The sequence below is a fragment of the Petaurus breviceps genome, unplaced genomic scaffold, assembly GCF_028583685.1.
Source record: "Petaurus breviceps papuanus isolate PSGF00001 unplaced genomic scaffold, PetGlider_PUasm1.0 90702, whole genome shotgun sequence".
Lineage (NCBI taxonomy): Eukaryota > Metazoa > Chordata > Mammalia > Diprotodontia > Petauridae > Petaurus > Petaurus breviceps.
In genome coordinates this window covers 1797372-1819573 of record NW_027187317.1, presented here as the reverse complement: position 1 = coordinate 1819573, position 22202 = coordinate 1797372, and the positions used below count along the sequence as shown (strand labels likewise).

Here is a 22202-nt window from a genome sequence, read left to right as displayed (position 1 = left end):
GTGTGTGTGTGTGTGTGTGTGTGTGTGTGTGTGTGTGTGTGTGTGTGCTCTCCGCCCCCCTCCGAAGAAAGGGTGCGTGGGAGTCCGGGGGTGAAGGTCTGGCCCCTCCTGCTTCACACTGCTGCGAGACGGAGTCCACTGACCTTCTCTGACCCATCTGTGCCGGCCAACCGCAGGCAGTGTCGGCTAAGTTTAGCCTTCCCCGGTCTAGCAGCTGCTATGGGCGCCGGGGCCTCCTCGGCTCTTACGAGCCTCAGCCTTGCGCTCCCAGCCTCGGCGCAGTCCAGGGCCGCCTTGTTCGGGGCGGCCGCGCTGGGACTGGCCGTTGCCGCCGCGCTGGGGGCCGCCGCCTGGAGCACTCGGGGCCGACGATGGCGGCGGAGGTGGCGGAGAGGACAGCGGCGGCTGCAGCAGGTCGGCACCGTGGCACAGATCTGGATCTACCCCATCAAGTCTTGCAAGGGGATTATTGTGGACGAGGCCGAATGCACCGAGATGGGGCTGCGCAGCGGCAACCTGAGAGACAGGTACCATCCAGGCCCCTGCACTGCCCCAGTCCCGGGACTTGGCAGGCGGCGTGAGGGCTTGTACAGTACAAAAGTAGAGAAAAGTGGGGTGAGAGTGCGAGGGAAAGCCAAGGGCTCTTCTTACCGGGAAGAGGAAGTCCGGGAAAGGCAAATCGGTAGCTCCGGTCATTCGGCACTGTCCTTGAGTTCTTCTAGGTTCCGGAATCCCGAAGTAGATCTCTCAGCAGAGGAAACGTCAGTGCCCGCCTAGGTGCACTCTGGGGTACAACTTCTGTCAGCAAGAACTGCAAGGGGGCATTATCACCATGTAACATAACTTCAGAGTTCTTGTTTTGACCTAGTTTTCTTTCAGAAAATGGTTATGCCTTTGGTAGAAATGATGTAGAATCACTGCGTTGTAGGACACTGATCAAGATTTTCAGGGACTTCAGACCAAACTGTTATTCTCATATAGGATAAAGACTGGACCTGTGGTTTTATTGATATACTGAACTCCCATCTATTAATGATGGGATTAAAGTTGAGACACTTGTTTTTGCAACCTACAGTTTTAGAGAGTCGTCTCAAGGTCTCAAAGTATGTGCCAAATATGAGACTTGAACCCAAGTCTTTCTTTCTCTGAGACCATCTCTCCATTGATTCCATGACAGTGGCTTATTGCCATGATATTAATTTTGTAGCATGTAGCCTAAAGAAGAAATAGTTGATATGTGTGTATTAGGGGTCATGGATACTCCCATACAGAGGAATAAAATCAGTACAGTAGTAAAATCTAGTGCAGTCTTTGGCATATAGTAGGTGTTTTTTGGTTGACGAAGAAAGGAGGCACTTAAGAGGTGAAGTGACTTGGCCAAGGTCACAAATCCAGTTAGTGGCAGAGCTGATATTCTCTGAAGCATAATTACATTCTCTTTCCACTTCACCATGGGACATTGATACATCTAGGATTGCAGGCTAGGAGCAAACTGATCTCTCAAGGATGCTTCCCTCCCTGTGATTATGTGATTTATTTATCTACTGTCCAGTATTATCCCAACTGTTCATTCACTTCTCTGTTGGATCTTCAGGGCAGATATATCACATGCACATGGGTGCCCAGTCATTGACTGAAGAGCCAATGGCTAAGCTGTGAAAAGTGCACCTCTCAAGCATACCCTTAATCCCCAGAGAGAGGTTAGTAGTTCTACCTGGGTCACTTTCAGTAAAACAACCACCAGAACAAGAAAACAGGAAACAAGAACAACCAGCAGCACGGCAGGCATTTTTTCTTCTTTATTAAATATTTTTATTGATGTCTTCCATTTCTTATATCATCATAGCTATCTCAGGTATTCCTCTTCCTCTTCCTCTCCCAGAGAGAAAAAAAATACTACTGATGGATATATTGAAAAAGTCTGAAATCATGTGTGCAATGTATGACACCTGCATACCTCCCACTTCCATGAAGGGAGGGGTAAGTTAGGAGTGTCCTTTCATATTTCTTCATTTAAATCATGCTTAGTTTTTATAATTTGGTTAAAGTCATTTTTGATTTTTTTGCTGTTAGTCTTTCCATTTACATGGTTGTAGTTATTGTGTATGTTTTTGTTTTTTGCTTTTTGGAGGGCAATTGGGGTTAAGTGACTTGCCTAAGGTCTACTGTATATATATAGTTTTCTTGGCTCTGCTTACTTCACTTTGCATCAGTTCATGTCGATTTTTTCCATGTGTCTCTGTATTCATCACATCATTTTTACAACACATTTATATTTCATTAAATTCATGTACCACACTTTATCCATTCCCCAATTGATGAGCATTTATTTTATCTCCACTTCTGTGGTATCACAAAAAGTGCTTTTGTAAATATTTTGGTGTCTCTAGGGAATTTCTTCTGATTAATGTCTTCTTGAGGTATAAACCTAGTAATGATCCAAAAGGTATAGACATCACTTTATTTGCATAATTCCAAATTGTTTTCTAAAATGGTTGTACTGTCCCACAGCTCCACCAACAATGTATTAGTGTGCCTATCCTTCCACAACCCCATTCAACATTGATATTGACATTTTGGGGATATTTTTATTTTTTGCCAATTTGCAGGATGTGAGATGAAACCTCAGAATTGTTTTGATCTTAATTTCTTTTATTAATAGTGATTTGGTGCATTCTTTCATGTGGTTGTGAATACTTTGCAATTCCTCTTTTGAGAATTGCTTGTTTGTATTCTTTGACCAATTATCTTTTGGCTATGGTTACTAGTCTTGTACACGTTAGTAATTGCTTACATATCTTGGCTACTAGACCCTTCTAGGAGAAATTTGATATAAAATGTTTTTCCCATTTTACCACTTCATTTCTTATCCTAGATCTCTATCCAGCAAACCCTTCCTTGTAACTAATAATAATATTAATAATGACAGTAATTGTAGTAGCAGCAGCAGCAGTAGCCTCAGTATTGGTGGTGGTGGTGGTGATGGTATTAGGAGAAGGAGCAGTAATAGCAGTAGTAGCAGTAGTAGCAGTAGTAGTAGTAGTAGTAGTAGTGTGATGACTAAAAAGTTTGAGAGACATAGTTTCTGGGTAATTCAATAATTTTAATAATAAGTCCAGAAGGCTATTAATAAAGGAATGGTCGTTTGGCTGTCTCTCTTGGACCAAAGACCCCTGATGGTAGTGGGGTCACAGTTTATATAACCTATGAAGTGGAGATATTCCTGAGGAGTGCCTACTCAACCACTGGTTAATCAAGGGAGGTGGGCTATGTTAGGGTATGGGACTTAGGTAACTCAAATCTTGGTCAAAGAGACATCAGTTTCCATATCACCTGTCTTGATAATAAGGAGGATCAATGTTTTCCCAGGGCCTGTCTGAGCAAACACAATGAGCAGGAATATAGTCATTAGCCTTCACTTAGAATTTCTTTTCCTAGATATGAACAGTTTTCAGAAATAGTAATTAAAGCTATCTATAGCCATATGAAAAAATGTTCTAACTCACTATTTTTTTTTAAGCAATTGGGGTTAAGTAACTTGCTCAAGGTTACACGGCCAGTTATTTCTGGGTGTGGTGCTGAGTATCGGAGCCCAGATTTGATCCCCAGGTCCTCCTGACACTGGAGCCAGTGCTCTTACTCACTGAGCCACCTGGCCGCCCTATCTAACTCACTGTTGATTAGAGAAAAGCAAATTAAAACAATTCTGAGGTACTACCTCATACCTATTAGATTGCTTAATAGGAGAGAAAAGGAAAATGACAAATGGTAGAGGGGATGTGGGGAAAAATGAGACATTAATGCCCTGTTGGTGGAATTGTGAACTGATTCAACCATTCTTAGAGCAATTTGGAACTATGCCCTTTGACCTAGCTATACTACTACTAGGTCTGTATCCCAAAAGACATAAAAACAAAAAGGAAAAGGATCTATATGTAAAAAAAATCTTACAACAGCTCTTTTCTGGTGGCAAAGAATTGGAAATTGGGGGTATGCACATCAATTAGGGAATGGATGAACAAATTATGGTATATTATTATGATGGAATACTATTGAAATGATGAGAAGGATGCTCTCAGAAAAACTTGTACTTACATGTTTTGATGCAAAGTGAAATGTACTATGTACAAAGTAACAGCAATATTGTAAGAGGATCAGCTGTGAATAACTTAGCTGTTCTCAGAAATATAACAATCCAAGACAACTCTGAAGGACTTAGGATGAAAAACGTTATTCATCCCCAGAGAAAGAACTAATGGTGTCTGAATACAGATTGAAGCATACTTTTATAACTTTATTTTTCATCTATGTTTTCTTTCACAACATGACAATTATGGAAATGTTTTGAGTGACTATACATACATAACGTATATCAAATTGCTTTCTTTCTCAGTGAGGGAGGGGAAGTAGGGAGGAAGGAAGGGAGAGAATTTGGAACTCAAAGCTTTAAAAACAAATGTTAAAATTTTTTACATGTAACTGGGGAAAAATAAAATACTAAATACATTTTTTAAAAAAGAATTTTTTTCCTTGTCTGATTAGATCTTGGCCAGGTAAATCTTTATGGGAGATTTTGAGAGGAATATTAATTTCTCACACTCCCCCATTTGGTTCTAATTGAGAGATGAAGTCTTTTCAATGAATCACTGATATTACAAACACTTCATCAAATTTTCTTAACTATAGGACTTATGATGAGTAACAATGTGAGGGGAGAAAAGGGGAGAAAATGATTGATGACAAAACCAAAAGGGGCAGTCCCCTTTAGTAAGTAGACCTTAGAGATAAAAGATGCAAAGGGAAAAAGTAAACAGTAAAAATAGTTGTCTGTTTATGACTCAGAAGTCTCATCTCATACAGCTGTCTGTTTCTTGGGACACAATCTGTTGCAGCTCTCTGGTCTGGGTGTGGTCTCAGAGCAGTTTCCAGACTCAGGTCACTTGTAGATAGATATCCCCTTCATTGAAAATCTCCTACAAAATTGGTCTTAACACAATTTTAAATTTATTTTGGCAATAACCAGGTCAAACAGTGAAAGTTAACTCTTCCCTTATGTCTCTACTATTATAAAATCAAATTTGGAAACTTTTAGACCAGGGATTCGACAATTTTAGATTGGCCACTTGTCATGTTGACACATATACATGAAACTCAGGTACAAAGAGAAAATTAGAACCCAATTTTTACACTTGGCATTATTCACTCCCCATTAGGAGGAAGAGATTTTGATAAGGAATTAATAACAGAACACCTTTTATAAGATGGACTCTAATACAAAAATGAATTAATTTAAAAGTTGCCAGATTAACTTCAGTTCTAACAAAAGGTTCTGGGGTATATACAAAAACATTGAATAATCAGTCTCAAAAGAGTGCATATCAAATAAGTTACTTACAATAAAACATTTCAAACTTCTAGTCATAGTCTAACGAATAAACCCTAATAAAAGTGGATGTCTCTTTAAGGCATTTACAAGATAGACCACAAGCCATTCTTTTTCTCAGGTAACTAATTGTTGATATTCCTTTCCTTAACACAGAACTGAGACAGTTATGATAGTAACTAAATAACAGCATCATATCCTGATTTCACAAATCTTTGCATCATTTTGTCTAATTATCCTTATACCATTATGAGGAATTAAAGGACCTTACTTTACAAAGGAATATATAACTAGTAACAGATGTCAAAGCTAAATACTTAATTAGCTAACTGTCTGGAATATAGAAAGTACTAAAATTCTAGGCCAAATAGCTCAAATATTATACCTGCATCTTACTATAGTAACTCAGATGTGCTCCAGTATTAGCCAATAAGATAAAGATTTAATATCGTGTTCATACTTATCATCTGACATGATTATAGAAATATGACCTAAAAGAAAAATAGGTACATAAGGAAAAGTGTTCCTTATTTTGATGTCAATTCCAAGTAAAAGTCAATTGCATCCAGCCAGGCTTAAAGTCAGCCAAGTGGGATATTTACCATTCAAATATTGGGGAAACTGAATCAGGAGAATCCCACTTCAGCCCATTCCAAAAATCATTCTCCCAACTTTTCACCATGAAAACTCCACTGGCAGTTCATGTAAATAAATCCCATAAGGTTGCTGGCATCATAGATAATTGACTCAATAGCATTCCTTGGTACTTAGAGTCAGATTGAGAATAATATCAAGCAATCCCACAAGGTTTTAAATAGAAAGTTGAAATAATCAGAGCTTCAGGTGGATTCAGCTCTCAAGGATCACATATCCTAGATTTTGACTATAATTCCACATTGGGAAGAGATTTATCATAAAAAAATCACAACTTGATATAGTTAGTATTGGTTCCAAGTACCAATTTTTTCATTCCTAAATTCATCATTACACAAATGATTTTGCTTTAAGATGCTTAATAGCAAACAACAAAAGGCTTGGAATGGGATGTGTAAATATAATAATCCCAAATTGTATACAGAGAACAGATTATATTAAATATTGTCTATAGTAAAACAGATTTAGTTATTAATGATGTTCAGATGGACATAGACATAGACTACTAGTTTCAGAATCCCTTTAAACAATGGGAACATTGGGCAGCTAGGTGGCACAATGAATAGAGCATCAGCCCGGGAGTCAGGAGGATCTGAGTTTAAATATGACCTTACACTTGACACACTTACTAGCTGTGTGACCTTGGGCAAGTCACTTAACCCCAATTGCCTTGACTTCCCCCCTCCAAAAAAGAAACCAAAAACCCAACAATGGGATCATCATTAAAGTGACTCTTAGGTAGTTTGAATGCATTTCTATACATGTTCTAATCCCAGATTAACAAATATAAGTAAAATCAGATTTCCCCTTAGGGTGACAGCAGATACTCTTCAGTAACATAACTGACTGTCCTGAAATCCTATTCTTTAAAACAAAAACAAAAGAGGTTTCTGACTTTAATATCACAATTTAATAGACTGCATCTTTGTTTCATAAGCTTGTTTACCTTAGTCTACTTCAGGAATTGAATCTTATAAATATGACCAGTTCAAGCACTAACTTAACTATTCCTTAGGCCATGGAATGACAGTAAATTCAGATCAAAACAGTAAGATCTTTCCCACTTGTAGCTTATTACAGTAACTCAGATGCTTTAGTATTAATCTAATAACTAATAGATCCAGTACTACAACGGCAAACTTCCACCTTTTGTCCATCCTGATAATAGAAGTTGGCTATGAGAATTATAAGTAGGTACATAGTTATGACAGCATCACAACTCATCCTCAAGGCCTATACCACTGGTAGCCTAGCATATACGGAACCAAGTGGACAGATTTTTTTGGTATAGGAATGTTCAACCTTTCACATGGTAACCTCCCTACCTTATTCCCAGGGACAGATATTCACTAACCTAGATGTTAGATGTTGCTTCCATTAAGCTGCTGACTGCTGACATTTCTCTTAGATTGCCCATTTGAGGCTGGTCCAAGGGCATAACACACTTAAGAATGAAATGAAGAAATTCATGCCAGGTTTGGACATTATTGTTATCAATATCATCAAAATATTGTAATAAATTAACCTACAAATAAAAATTAGTAGTAAATTAGTATAATTTAGTAAAGATTAAGTAAAATTAATGTTAAAATCACACAGATTTTTTTTATAAAAGATTTTTTTTTTTGCTTTTTGGAGGGGGGAGGGCAGGGCAATTGGGGTTAAGTGGTTTGCCCAAGGTCACACAGTTGGTAATTGTTATGTATCTGAGGCCAAATTTGAACTCAGGTCCTCCTGACTCCAGGGCCTGTGCTCTATTCACTATGCCACCTAGCCACCCCTACAAAATATTTTTTTACTTAAACATTCCTTTCTAAAAGTATTTCTCTTTCTTAAAAACAGCTTAAAATTTATCCTGATGTAAAAATGGATAATCACTAAACTTTCATGAAGTAAATTGGTTGGAAACCTCTAAAATGACAGATACCTCTCTCTTATTCAACCTTAAAGCAAAACTAAGTCTTTAAAATTGGAATTTATCAAAACTAAGTTGGTGTAAATTGTCTTTAAGTAACATAAATCCCAAAGTACTATAACAAAATAAATTCCTAATCATCACAAAATTCTTAGTTCCCATCCCCCTCTCATTAAAAAGTGTTGGCAACGGGGAGGAGATTCAGTTTTTATAAGCCCAAAAGAACATACCCAGTTAAATTAGCCTTATCACAACAACAAAATTTCTAGGCCTTTAAAAATTTGCTCAATATCTTTTTCTTCCCTTTGTCTTTAAACATATCACTAGAAATTAAGAAAATAATTATATTCTGGAATCTCACATAGATAGTGAATTCCATAACACAGAAAACTCTTGCACAAGGTTGATAAGAATTTATGGTTTATGAGTAGGTAGTTCTAAGAATCCTTGTAGGTTTACAAAGATTTTACAAGATCTTTTCTTTGTACAACTACCAGTTTTCCTTTTAAAAATTCCTATGTAAATACCTGATTAAAACAATAACTCCAAATAACTTAGTTAATAGTCTCACAATTTTCATAAGTAATAGCCAAATAATTTTAGGTGAAACTTTCTTTTAATATAGGCAAATCTTGAAAGTTTATAATTTTTTTTAAAGCAATTGGGGTTAAGTAACTTGCAGATTACTTGTCTCTAAGTGAGAATAACAATAATACTTGTGTTACCTACCTCACGGGATGGTTGTGATGAAAATACTTCATAAACCTTAGAGCTACATAAATGTGAATTGTTATTATTGTAAATTTTAGTAATGTCTTCAGAGTTTACCTTTTTTTTTTTTTTTTTTGCTTTTTGGAGGGCAATTGGGGTTAAGTGACTTGCCCAAGGTCACATGGCTAATAAGTGTTAAGTGTCTGAGGCCAAATTTGAACTCAGGTCATCCTGACTCCAGGATCAGTGCTCTATTTACTGTGCTACCTAGCCACCCCAGAGTTTACCATTTTTGACTGAAGAGTTGATAGCTTTTTAGTTCATCCAACATCCCAACTTCATTTTAAAATATTCTATAGCTGTATCATATCCTTATTGTGGTGTGGGGAACAAAACTACCACACATAGTGTTCTAGGTCCAAGGGCACAGTAATTTTAAGTAAAACTAGAATAATCTTTTAAATGTGAAACAATTTTTGGAAAATTTGAAACAAATGTGTTGTAAACTACATTTGAGTTTCTGATAACATGGATCTGAATAACCCCACACCATGACTTCCAAAAAAGGAAGAATGGCAATGACTACTAATTTATCGGACAACAGTACTTTGTAGTGGGTTATAAAGGTTATTACTTGAGTAGATGGTGATAAATATTATTACCTGTTTATTTCCTTAGGTTGTGGCTGGGATATCATAGAAACCACATCTTTTACCTTTCCTCTTTACCCTTGAATAGGATTATTAAGGCAATATAAACACCTTTCTCTCTCTCTCTCTCTCTCTCTCTCTCTCTCTCTCTCTGTCTCTCTCTCTGTCTCTCTCTCTGTCTCTGTCTCTCTCTCCCTCTGTGTCTCTGTCTCTCTCTCATTGATCAATTAATTGATCTATATAGCAACATACAGGTTTTGTTTGCTGCTTTTTCTTTTTGTTTAGAGGGCAATTGGGGTTAAGTGACTTGCTCAAGGTCACACCACTAGTAAGCATTAAGTATCTGAGGCTGGATTAGAACTCACATCCTCCTGACTCCAGGGCCGGTGCTCTATTCACTGTGTGTTTGCTGCTTTTTCAACTGTAATTACAAGCATGTAACTTTTCAGCTAATTTGAGAGTTAATGGTATTCTGCCTATAAAACAAAATGACTCTCTAAAGATTATTTTCTCTAGTCCTTTTTGACCTCATATCTAAACTATTTAAGACATTTCAAGATATTCAAAACATCTCACTGTAGAAAGAACTTCAAAGGCACTCTTGGAAAACCATTTTAGAAGGGACTATGCTTCTCCTTTCATCTCATATTTAGAAGTCTTCAGATGATAAAAAGAATATAGTAAAACACATTTATTGTGAAACTATTATATGTAGAGTGCTGTGCTAGACACTGGAGGGACATAGAAAGTTTGTAATTCCTTGGGGAAAAGGAATACATATTTATATGGCATCTACTATGTGCCAGGAACTTGTTAACAGCTTTTTATAAACATTATCTCATTTGGTCCTTGAAACAAACCTGTGAGGTAGTTATTGTTATCTCCAATTTATACCTGAGGAAACTGAGGCTGACCCAGGGTCACACAGTATGTGTTTAAAGCCAGATCTGCACTCAGGTCTTTGAACTCTGGGCCCAGGGCTCTATCCACTGTGCTATTTAGCCTATCCTCTTGTCCTCATGTGATTTGTAGGATAGTATGACACTGACCTGAATATAATATGTGATATTATAAGATGAGTATTTTATTGAGTTACAAAACAAGATGAGGTCTGAGGAGAAAAGTCATTACTGATGGGGGGAAATCAGAGAATACTTCACAAAGAAATTTGGGTATTAAAGATGAGAAGAGGAAAAGAGGACAGTCTAGAAGTATCATAGCATAGTTGAAGGAACACTAGACTCATAGGTGGAATCTTTTTTTTAAGTTCAAACTATTTCCCTTTTATTAAGATCCAAATAAATGTTATACAGACAGGGACTCAATAATGAAAAACATGTTCAAATAACATTTATCGTCAGTATGTCCAAGCAAATGTGTATAATCAAGAAGTATCACCAATCAGTCCTTAGGCATTCCATCCATAAGGGTTTTTGTGTTGTCTAGGCCCCAGTTCCTTTGGAGCAGAGATTCCTACTTCATCTAAAGCTAACCCAAGTTCCTGAATAATATATGGGTAGATTTTCTTAAGAGGTCCTGCTTTGTCCTTTAGAACCTCTAGAATGTGAACTATGCCAGCAAAATCATCTAACTGTCCACATGCCCTCAAAGCAGCCTTGATGATTTTAAGTTCTGGAACCAGGTCATAGCCAACCAGTGTGTTCATTCTTTTTGTGATTCCCAGGCATCAAGATCTGGCTTGTAGTTCTTGCTTCACAGAGTTGTTCTGAGGAGCAAATGAGATGGTATATGTGAAATGCGATATAAAAGTCAGTTCTTACTATCGATAGCCTGAAGAAATACATGGAAGGAGCTAGATAGTACAATGGATAGAACATTAGACATGGAGTTAGAAAGACCTGAATTCAGATCTGGCATTAAACTCTTCCTAAAGCTGTGTAACCCTGGGCAAATCCCTTAACCTCTGTTTACCTCAGTTTCCTCAAATGTAGAATGGGCATCAGAATAGAACCTACACCCCAGGATTGTTGTGAAAATAAAGTGAGATGATATTTATGAAATGCTTTGCAAAACTTAAAGTGCTATAAATGCTAGTTATCATCATCATTATTGTTAATATTACAGTTGTTAAGGAGACAAAAGACCACAGTGCATGCTTGCTGGCAAGATAGCTTTCTGGTTTCACTCAAGATTAGTGTGGGGAGAACAATAATAGATGATAAATACTGGAAAGATGTGCTATTCTTGAGTGAAATCAGAAAGCTCTCTTCCCCATAGATAAGCACTGTGGCCTTTTGTCTCCCTACCAACAACTATGATAATAATAACAGTAATGATGATGGTGATACCCAGTTGGTTGACTGTGACCTGGTTCTAGGACTTAAAATCATTGATGCCACTTTGAGGGCATGCAGACAGATGATTTTGCTGGCATAGTCCACATTCTAGAGATTCTAAAGGACAAAGCAGGACCTCTTAAGGAAATCTACCCATGTTTAGGGAAAAGACACATATTGAGTTTCAGGTAATCATGTCTTGTAATCAGTCAGTCAGTCAATAAACACTTGTTAATTACCTCCTATATGCCAGGCACTGTCCTAAATGTTGGGATTTAAAACTACCAAATAGTTTCTACTGCTGAGGAGCTCACAATTTAATGGGGCTGGGGTGAGGAGATGATATGCAAACAATTATGTATAGACAAACTCTGTACAGGATAAATAGAAAATAATTAACAAAGAGAAAGTGCTAGAATTAATTGATAAAGTCTTCCTGCAGAAGATGGGATTTTAGCTGAGATTTGAAGGAAACCATGGAAGCCAGGAGGTGGAGAGGACTAGGGAGAGCATTCCAGGAGTGGGGGACAGCAAGAGAAAATGTCCAAAATTAGGACACAGAATATCTTGTTTGAGGAACAGCAAGGAGGTCAGTGTCATTAGATCAAAGAGTATGTGTGGGTAGTGTAAGGTGTTAGAAGACTGGAAAGGAGAGTGTGTGTGTGTGTGTGTGTGTACCTAAGTCATAAAAGACTTTGAATTATCAAATAGAGGACTTAATCTTGGAGGTGAAAGGGAACCACTGGAGTTTATTGAGTGGGGGGCAGTGTGGCATGGTTGGACCTGTGCTTTGGGAAAATCACTTTGGAGGCTGTAGAGGATGCAGAGGAGTAGGGAGAAGCTTGTGGTTTGCAGACCAACCAGCAGGCTATTGCATTAGTCCAGGCATGAGGAGATGAGAGCCTGCACCGAGGCGGTGATTGCCACCAGAGGAGATAGAGAAATGAGGCTGGAGCTCAGAAGAGAGATCAAGGCTGTAGATTTAAGTGGAGGAATCATCTGCAAAGAAGTGGTAGATGAAGCTCTGAACATGGAAGAGATTGCCAAGGGAAAGAGTGGTGAGAGAGAAAGAGAAGGTGGTCAGAGACAAAAGCCTGACCATTAAGAGGATGAGGGTATTCTGAAGACTTTCATCTGATGCTTACTTTGTCACACACACACGTTTCTGACCAATTGTTGGAAGGAATTTTCTTATCTCAGAGTTTATTATACCTTTGAAATAACAGATCCTGTCCCTCTGTAGACTCTATCATATTTTATAAGATATAATCGCCAATATAAGTTGTTTTTCCTTCTCTTGGCATCTGAAAAATTGATGATTTTCCTGGACTATATCTGGTGGAAACATATCTCTCATAACTAGTAACAATAGCAGAAATTTTATAGCTATTCAGCTAGTACCTTAAGGTTTGTATAGCACTGTATACATTTTTCTCATTTGATCTTCACAACAACCTTGTCAGCTAAAGGCTATTATTATCATCCCTATTTTATAGATGGGGAAACTGAGGCCAAGAGTGGTTGAATCATTTGTTCAGGGACACAAAGCTAGTAAGTGCTTGAGGCAGTATTTGAACTCAGATCTGTTCCTGGCTCAAACTCCAATACTTCGTACACCTCCCTATGTTATAGGTCCGTAGATTTAGGGCTGTAAAAGATCTTAGAACTCATCATTTTACAGATGAGACATTAAGTGACTTTCTCAGGGTCACATAACTGTGTCAGAGGGGGGGAGTCAAACCCAAGTTTTCTTGACTCCAAGTCCAGATCCAAGAGGTTTCAAGGGAACACAGTCAATCTCTAGAAACAGTTGTTGGGCCTCATGATTTTTTGCTGCTACTGCCACTTCCAATATTTTCATAATGAAAGAGGAGGAGATCAGAGAACCAATAAGGATGGGACAGAAATTTTTCTCTTCTCTGTCTCTGTAGATTTTGGCTGGTGATTAAGGAAGATGGTCACATGGTCACTGGAAGGCAGGAGCCTCGCCTGGTGCTGATCAACATAACATGGGACAATGACCAAATGACCCTCAGTGCTCCAGATATGAATGATCTGATTGTACCTAGAAAACTATCCTCTACCAATGCTATTCAGGACTGCAGGTGCTCTGCCACAGTGAGGTGGGGGGTATGGGTGGGAGGAGGAAGGCTCCACTCTTCACTTTTTGGGATAAGAATTGGTTTTTCTTTTTTAGGGTTTCTCAAAGCTTTCTTTCTTTCTTTTTTTTAAAGCAATAGGGGTTAAGTAACTTGCTCAAGGTCACACGGCCAGTTATTTCTGGGTGTGGTGCTGAGTATCTGAGCCTGGATTTGACCCAGGTCATCCCAACACTGGAGCCGGTGCTCTTACTCGCTGAGCCACCTGGCTGCCCCTAAGCAATTGGGGTTAAGTAACTTGCTCAAGGTTACATGGCCAGGTGTTTCTGGGTGGGTGCTAAGTGTCTGAGCCTGGGATTCAGAAAGCTTTATTTCAATGCTAGGATTTATCCAAACCATAATAGAAGGCATAAAAATGGAAATTAATAATAATATTATAATATACAATAGTAATAATATTATATGATTCTATTATATTATATAAATATATTAATATTATATAATAATATAACATAATATATTATTATATTACAATAACATATAATATATTATTATATATCATAATATGACATCTTATTACAAATAACAAAAGATTTAAAAGAACACAAGCTTGTCTGCATCTGGTCAAAAGGAGGGGGGGAATAAAGAAGAAATGGAGAGTATAGGGCAAGAGTCTTTGAATTCTAGGCTTCAGGACATATCCCAGGAGAATTGTCTGACCACCTAGTGTTTCCATTGTGGGGTATATAGTAATTGGAAAGAATGCTGACTCTGGAGTCTGTTCAAAGAAATATCAGAAACAGGATCAGGATAGAGGAAGGGGCTTTTGGAAATATCCCTTCAGGCATAAGAAGCTTTCAGAGCCTAGATGCGAGCAGTTTTTTCTTCCTGCCCAGGGATAGGACTGAGATCATCCTAGCTCTGAGCCTGGTACAGGAACAAGAGCAAAGGAACTCCATCCCACCCTTAAAAGATGTATAAGTTGAAGAATAAAAAATTGTCAAATGTAATTCCAAGATTTTGGGACTGGGGAGTAGGTGCTGGGCAACAGAGGAGATGACTCTGACCAGAGAGACTGGGGAAGTATCTCATGATACCAAGTCACCCTATAAAACAACCCTGAAGCTCCTGAGCTCAGACATAAGCTGCAAAGGGCACTGGCCATGCAGGCTCTGCTGCAAGGGTTGAAATGGCCTCTGGGATAGTCAAGTCCTGACAAAAGGTTTGGTTAGGCTGCTCATAGTAGAAGGGAAACTGGATGGTATTTTTAGGAGGAAAGTTTAATTTTTTTTTATGTTGACAATCTCTCTGAGCACTGACTCTCTTTTCTGGATTCTAACCCTCCCACAGGATATTTGGCGTTGACATTCAGGGTAGAGACTGTGGAGATGAAGTAGCCCAGTGGATCACCAGCTTCTTAAAAACAGAAGCGTATCGAATGGTTCAGTTTGAGACCCACATGGCAGGAAGAAAGTCAAAAGAAATTGTCCATCCCTCTGTTCAGAATTACCAGGTGAGATGAGAATGTGGCTTTTCCCTGCCCCCACCTCTTGTAGCAGCATTTTTGAGAGGAGATGGTAGAGAAAGGGGTCAACTTTCTTTTCTCTTGTGTCCATTACTTGACTTAATTATGTCTATGAAAGATGATGACTGAATCCAGGCAAAGTAGAGTTAGAGGGCTTCAGACAAAATTATTGAGTGATAAAGGGGCTGATACTTGTTTCTATGGTACATTTTATTTTCTTGCTCATTTTTTCTTCTGCTTTCCCACCCTCTTCTGTGCCACTACCATATCCACAGAGAAGTTACTTCTGCCCTCTAACTCACACAGAACTCCAAGACCCCGTTTCCTCTAACATTTTGAAATTTGAGCAGGGGAGATGGTCATGGCCCATAAATACAAACTGTGGAGACTGGGTGTATGGAAATAGTTCAGTGTCGGGAACAAAAAAGTCTTTCAGCAAAGTTAATCTGATAAAATACCGCCCACATTTCCTTCTATCAACCACTTCTCTGCAGTGAGCTCTTTCTGCTTTTCAATGTCTTTTCCTTGCCAAATAAGCCCTTAGAACAGGGCTGGGGAACCTGTGGTCTTGAGGCCACATGTGGCCCTCTACGTTGCAGGTTCCTCACCCTTACCTTAGATATTTCTTTGAGAGTGACCCACCCAAACCTTGTGGGTGAAACTGAGGGAAAGGACCACCTTAGGGCTCCCCATGATGGTCATTGCAATATATTCCTATGGCAGGTGGCTTATCCTGACTGCTCTCCAATCATGATGCTCTCTGAAGCTTCCTTGTCGGATCTTAATACCAGGCTGGAGAAGAAAGTAAAAATGGAACAATTTAGACCGAATATTGTGGTGTCTGGCTGCAGTGCTTTTGAGGAGGTAAGCTGTGAACTTCATTTGTAACATCTATCCTGGAGTTGTCTCACAGTAGGTTGTTTTTTAATTAAACCAGTAAAACTATTAAGTGGTATACTTTATGTTGAGTGGTATAAAGAACCCAAAAAGAAAGACTCTCTTAGTCGAGTTAATGATCTTGATTTAGGTGTCCCTGGAAAAGTTACCTCTCAGGGTAGAGATATTGTTAATATCCTTATGTATATACCACTACCCCCCTTCACACACACACACAAACACACACACACAATCACACACACATTTCTCTTTTTGCTGGAGCAAAATGCTTCCTCCATTTGTTTTGTAGATGTTGTCCTTATGGATTAACCTTTTCAAAGAGCTATTGGATATGTATTGGGTATATTGTATTGGATAATGTAATGCCTTGGATAATGCATGGGAAAATGTAATGTATTGTATTGGGTAATGTAATGTATTCGATAAGGAGTGCAGCAACAGGGCTTTCCAGTGCATAGCAATGTCTCCTGCTGTTGCTCATTCTCAGACTTAAATTGCCTTGTAATTTGTCCTCTAGTTGCGTAGTGTTCAGGGTCCCTTTCATATGCATTCCCTCCTTCCCTCTGCTTCATAGACTTCTTCAGGGCTCACCTCAAGTGCTACCTACTCCTAAAAGCTTTTTCTATGACATAGGTTGTTATTGCTTTCTCCCTTCTCAAATGACTTTGAACTTATTTGCTGTCTTTACTTGTCTGATGTAATCTCCTTCAGTGCTGGGGCTATTTTCATTTTAGTTTTGGTTTCTTCAGTGCATAGCACAGTGCCTTACAAAATTTATTGTTGCTTGGTTGTTTTTCAAGTCATGTCCTACCCTTCCTGACCCCATTGGGGGTTTTCTTGGCAAAGATACTGGAGTGGTTTGCCATTTCCTTCTCCAGCTCATTTTACAGATGGGGAAACTGAGGTAAACATAGTTACATGACTTACCCAGGGTCAGTCTCTGAGGCCAGATTTGGACCAAAGAAGAGGAGTATTCCTGACTCCAGGCCCAGCGGTCTCTGCGCTCTGTGTCCTAGCTGACCAGTCTCACACATACCGGTAGTAGGTGCTTAAATCAGCTCTTTGAATTTAATTGGTTGAGTGTCTATAAGCCTGAAATTTAGTCTAGGTTTTGTCAATAAATCATTTATATGACCTTGGGCTAGTCATTTGTTGTTCAGATCTCAGTTTTCTCAGTAAGATGAGGTGGTTGGACCATGTGATCCCTAATCTCCCTTCCAGTTCCATTTCTGTTGGGTGGCTAAAGACCTCTTCCCATTGGAACTCTCTACTCATTAGCCCATTGTGTTCTGAAAAGCTCTCTTTGTGGGAATGAAATGTTCCTGGGTTTATCTCAACAAAAAAGGCAAATTGTCCTGACAATCCTTTTAGGCTAAAAGTCTTACTTAAATACCGTGTTTCCCCGATAATAAGACACTGTCTTATTAATTTTTTGGACAGAAAAACACCAGAGGGCTTATTTTCAGGGGAGGGCTTATTTTAATGAACATTGACAGCAATTTTAATAAACAGGTAAATGTGAACAAAAAAATGTACCTTTATTCAATAAGCAAATCACTGGGGAAGAACAGGATGACACGCTCACTGCTGCAGCTCTGATTGGATGCAGCTCGGAGCGCGTTTCACGGGGGGGAACGGTGCATACAGAGGGTACCGTAATGTAGCGTGTAGCGCAGGGGATCACCTTCACTACAGTAGCAATCTCAATCGGGCTTATTTTCGGGGGAGGGCTTATTTTAGAGGAATCTTACACAGTAAGGGGAGGGCTTATTTTCGGGATAGGTCTTATTATCGGGAAAACACGGTATACATTTAGGGGAAGTGATTCTTTTGTTTTCTTTGCTTTTTGGAGGGGGGAGGGCAGGGCAATTGGGGTTAAGTGACTTGCTCAAGGTCACAGGGCTAGTAAGAGTTAAGTGTCTGAGGTCGGATTTGAACTCAGGTCCTCCTGATTCCAGGGCTCTATTCACTGGGAAGTGATTCTTAACAGCTTCCATTTGGCACTTCGGTGAAACCTTTGGACCTCTTCTCAGAATAATGTTTTTTAAATGCATAAAAGAAAATACATAGGATAAAAAGGAAACCAATTATATTAAAATAAAGGTGTGATTTTTTTTCTCATCGAAATTCATGGATCCTCTGAAATCTAATCAAAGATTCCAGGTTGAGAACTCACAGTCCTTTTGATCCAAGCTGGGGAGCTGGGGCTGGGCAGGCTGCCAAGCTCTCCCTGGCTTTCAGGTTTCTTACACTGACTCTTTGCCTCCAACTCTACCACGGTTCCCTCTGTAACCATGACAAAACCGGCCATCTCCTTCACAGAGGACTTCCTGGCTGGTGGCATTTCACTGCTATCTCTGAGACCTCACTGGCCCCTTCTGAGAAAGTCAGACTACTATAGCAGGTAAACCACACAAGTAAAAAATTACTATTAGTAAAGTCATAATAGACTGCATAGTTTGAATTCCAAAGGAACAAAGTGTTCGTGGAAGAAATCTGGAGAGCCTGGAAATTTCTGACCTACTCCACCCTCTTCCCAGAATGCATCTCCTCTGGCAGGGTAACTTAACAAAAGTCATCAGATATTTCACCCCACCCAGGCCCTTAACTTTGCCTTTAGGGATAAGCAATGAGCAGGTGTTTTAGAGAGGATGCACCCACAGTTTTGGAAGTATTGTGCTGGTAATCTGACCTCTGGTAACACAACCTCTGGTAGTGTGCAAATGAAGCCACTTTTCTCCACTTTGTCTCATTCTTGGATTTTGTAAGAACCCACTTGGCTGCTGATGTTGGGAAATTTGGCCCTGGGAGAGAACTGAAAGGCCTGGGAGACATTTTGAAAATTATTGTCTGATGGAATTTGTGGCTTGTATCAAGTTTTCAATTTTTCAAAGCAAGGGGTTACTATTTATAGAACAGCCTTCTTGGGAATCTGTGATTCAGTAGAAGACGTGCTTCCAGATGCTAAGATCATTCAGATTGTGATAAATTGGACAATCACACAACCAGTGATAACTGTAGCAGTGATGTTCTCCTCTCCCTTTGATACGGTCAGGTGGTGAGTGATAATGCAATCCCTGCACAAGGGAGCTAATATCATGTATACTGGGACAGTTGATTACTGGAGGAAGATTGCTCAAGATGAAGGTGCCTAGTCCAATGTTCTCAGAGGCATGAGTGAAGATTGTGTACTTGTCTTGTACAGTGAACTGAAGAAGGTAATCTAAGTATATCCTAACCCCAAATAGGGTCGTGAAGAGTTAACATGATTGAAACAATTCAACAACAGATTTACTTAAAAAAAATCATGTCTCTTATTTGTATTTAAGTACTATAGATAACTGTTTTGCACAGATAAATATTTGGTGGTTATGATCTGTGTTGGGTGTTCTGATATAAAACAAAACACACACACACACAAAATACTCTTAAAAAAAAAGAACTTTTGTATTTCTGGCTAGAAGTAGTTGCATATTCTAATGACTTGACAAACAAGGGAAAAAGTTATAGACTTAACCCAAACTTAAGCACCAGTTCTTAGTTATTTTGGATAGATGATAGCTTGTCTGTTTATTTGTTTTTTTTTTTTATTATAGGTGAGTTTTAACTTCTATAAATATTTCAGTTGTAACTTTAGTTATGCTTCTTTTCATATAGGGTAAGTTTAAAGAAAACACTGATAGGGGCGGCCAGGTAGCACAACGAGTAAGAGCACCGGCTCCAGTGTTGAGAAGACCTGGAGATCGAATCCCGAGCTCAGACACTTAGCACCCACCCAGAAACACCTGGCTGTGTAACCTTGAGCAAGTTACTTAACCCCAGTTGCTTAGGGGTGGCCAGGTGGCTCAGAGAGTAAGAGCATCGGCTCCAGTGTCGGGATGACCCGGATCAAATCCGGGCTCAGATACTCAGCACCACACCCAGAAATAACTGGCCGTGTAACCTTGAGCAAGTTACTCAACCCCTATTGCTTAAAAAAAAAAAAGAAAACACTGATATGCCTTTTAGATAATAAAACATTTTGTCCTTATTGTATTGTGACTTTTATCTTCTTATAGAAATATGTGGCCATTTGAAATGGAAAAAAAAATCCTATCCTCCCTTATTAGGAGGCACAGTAGTTAAGGCTCTGTGGGTAGTATTAACTTGGCCATCTGGCGCCATTGTTCAGCCATAACACTTCCCACTCCTGGTGATCTTGTTAAATATTAATGGGAAAATGCTAATGCATATCAATATTTAAGAGGCCGACTAAATAAAAATAGCTGAGTTCTGCAACTTAGGTGAATTAGCTTAGGAATGACAGTGCAGACTAATGGTTTCCTGTGGGTAATGCTCACTTTTAATTCTTCCTAGACTGCTGTGTTCAACGGTTCACAGCATATTGGGATACCGGAGAGAAAAAAAGAAATTCAAACAAATGAAAAAAGAGAAATTGGTCCAGTTGGAGTAAAGGGGAATGACTATTCACATTACAAAAGGATTCCTGTTATAAATAGGTACACCCAGGGTTTATTTCTATATAGTTAAAACTTACTGTGATTAATATGACTAGAGGCAGGGAAAGAAAGAGGGTCTAAGAAATTTACAAATGCAGGTGAAGATCCACTACCCACTGTCTATTTCTGAAGCGGTGTGGTGGCATTTTAGATAGAATGTTGGACCTGGAATCAAAAAGACTTCAGTTTAGATCCGACCTCACATCCCTTCCTGGCTGTTGTGACCGGGGCAAGTCACTCAATTTCTCCTAACCTCAGCTACTTCAATCACAAAATGGAGATAATAATAATGTCTACCTCCCATGGTTCTTGTGAGGGGGAGAAATGAGATAATACTTGTAAAATGCTTTACAAATCTTAAAACAAAATATATGTATATATACACACATATATAACTATAAAACACTATATAAATGTATATAAAATATAAAAATATATGTGTGTGTGCATATATAAACTATATACCTATTATTATCCCTCATAAAAATAGATAAAGCATTCCTGGGAAAAACGGGTTTTCAACGCAGTACAATTTTGTCCAGGAATGCATGTGTCTACTCTGTAAATGGAGGTTTACTGGTATAGGCTGATTATAGAGATGGCAGAATTGAGGCAATATGGTGTAGCAGAAAGAATGCTGGACTAGACTTGGTATCAGGCTACTTTTCTGGACTAAACTCATTATTCTGCAAGATAAAATCAACTCTGAAACTCTCACTTCTTCATTCTGCTTGCCCCTGGGGACCCTCCCTCCCTCTCATTGGGAAGAGTAGACATTGCAGACCCCGCTCCTGATTCTCCACCCATTTAAGGAAGGCACCTAGAGAATTCATCTCATCATTTCCTATCTGGCTACTTTCCTGGACTTAAACATCTCCAGAAACTCATTATTCAGTGAGATGAAATCAACCCTCAAACTCTCACCTTCTCAGATTATGTCCTACCCAAACTGCTGGATTCTATCTTGCCCCGGATTATTTTCCTCTGCCTCTCCCTCCTCCCCCAGCTTTTCCCTCTTCTTTTTATACATTGTCTTCTCCTGTTAGACTCTGAGCTCCTTGAAGGTTAAGGCTGCCTTTAGTTTTTATTTTGTATACCCAGTAGAGCTCAGCACAGTGCTTGGCACCTTATAAATGCTTAATAAATGTTCTTTTATTCATTCATCCTCCTCCTTCCCCCTTTCCTTCTCTTGCTCTTTCTTCCCATGTAGCTTGTTTGCCAATTTTTTTTTAAAGAATGTTCCATTCTCCCTGATAAACTGGTAAGTGGAGGGGTATTCCTCCATCTTCTTGATCTCCCCTTCTAGGAGAGAGACCTGCTTTCCTTTTTTGCAGAGATGACTAGTCAAAGGGCCTGGACATGGGCCTTCGTAGATATAAGGAACTCCTAGTGAGGAAATTCCCACTACCAGTGCAGGTTGACACCACTGCAACTCACAGACTTAAAGAATTACCTAGAGCATGGAAAGGGAATAGCCCAAGATCCCATGGCCAGGAGGTTTCAGAGGCAAAATTTGAACCAAAGTCTTCCGGGCTTGTTGTTGTTTGTCCTTCATTCTTTTTTTTTTTTTTT

The 22202-nt window shown here is 39.0% G+C and overlaps 1 protein-coding gene across 1 annotated transcript in view; it reads left to right on the top strand.

Moving 5' to 3' along the window:
* Positions 1-6: 6 nt before the first annotated feature.
* Positions 7-22202, top strand: part of MTARC2 (mitochondrial amidoxime reducing component 2) — a 38262-nt gene continuing 16066 nt past the window's right edge. Inside the window, exons 1-4 of the mRNA XM_069065996.1 lie at positions 7-527; positions 13542-13715; positions 15060-15222; positions 15958-16098. Coding sequence (XP_068922097.1) covers positions 220-527; positions 13542-13715; positions 15060-15222; positions 15958-16098 — 786 coding nt within the window. The 5' untranslated portion in view covers positions 7-219. The remainder of the gene's footprint in view (positions 528-13541; positions 13716-15059; positions 15223-15957; positions 16099-22202) is intronic.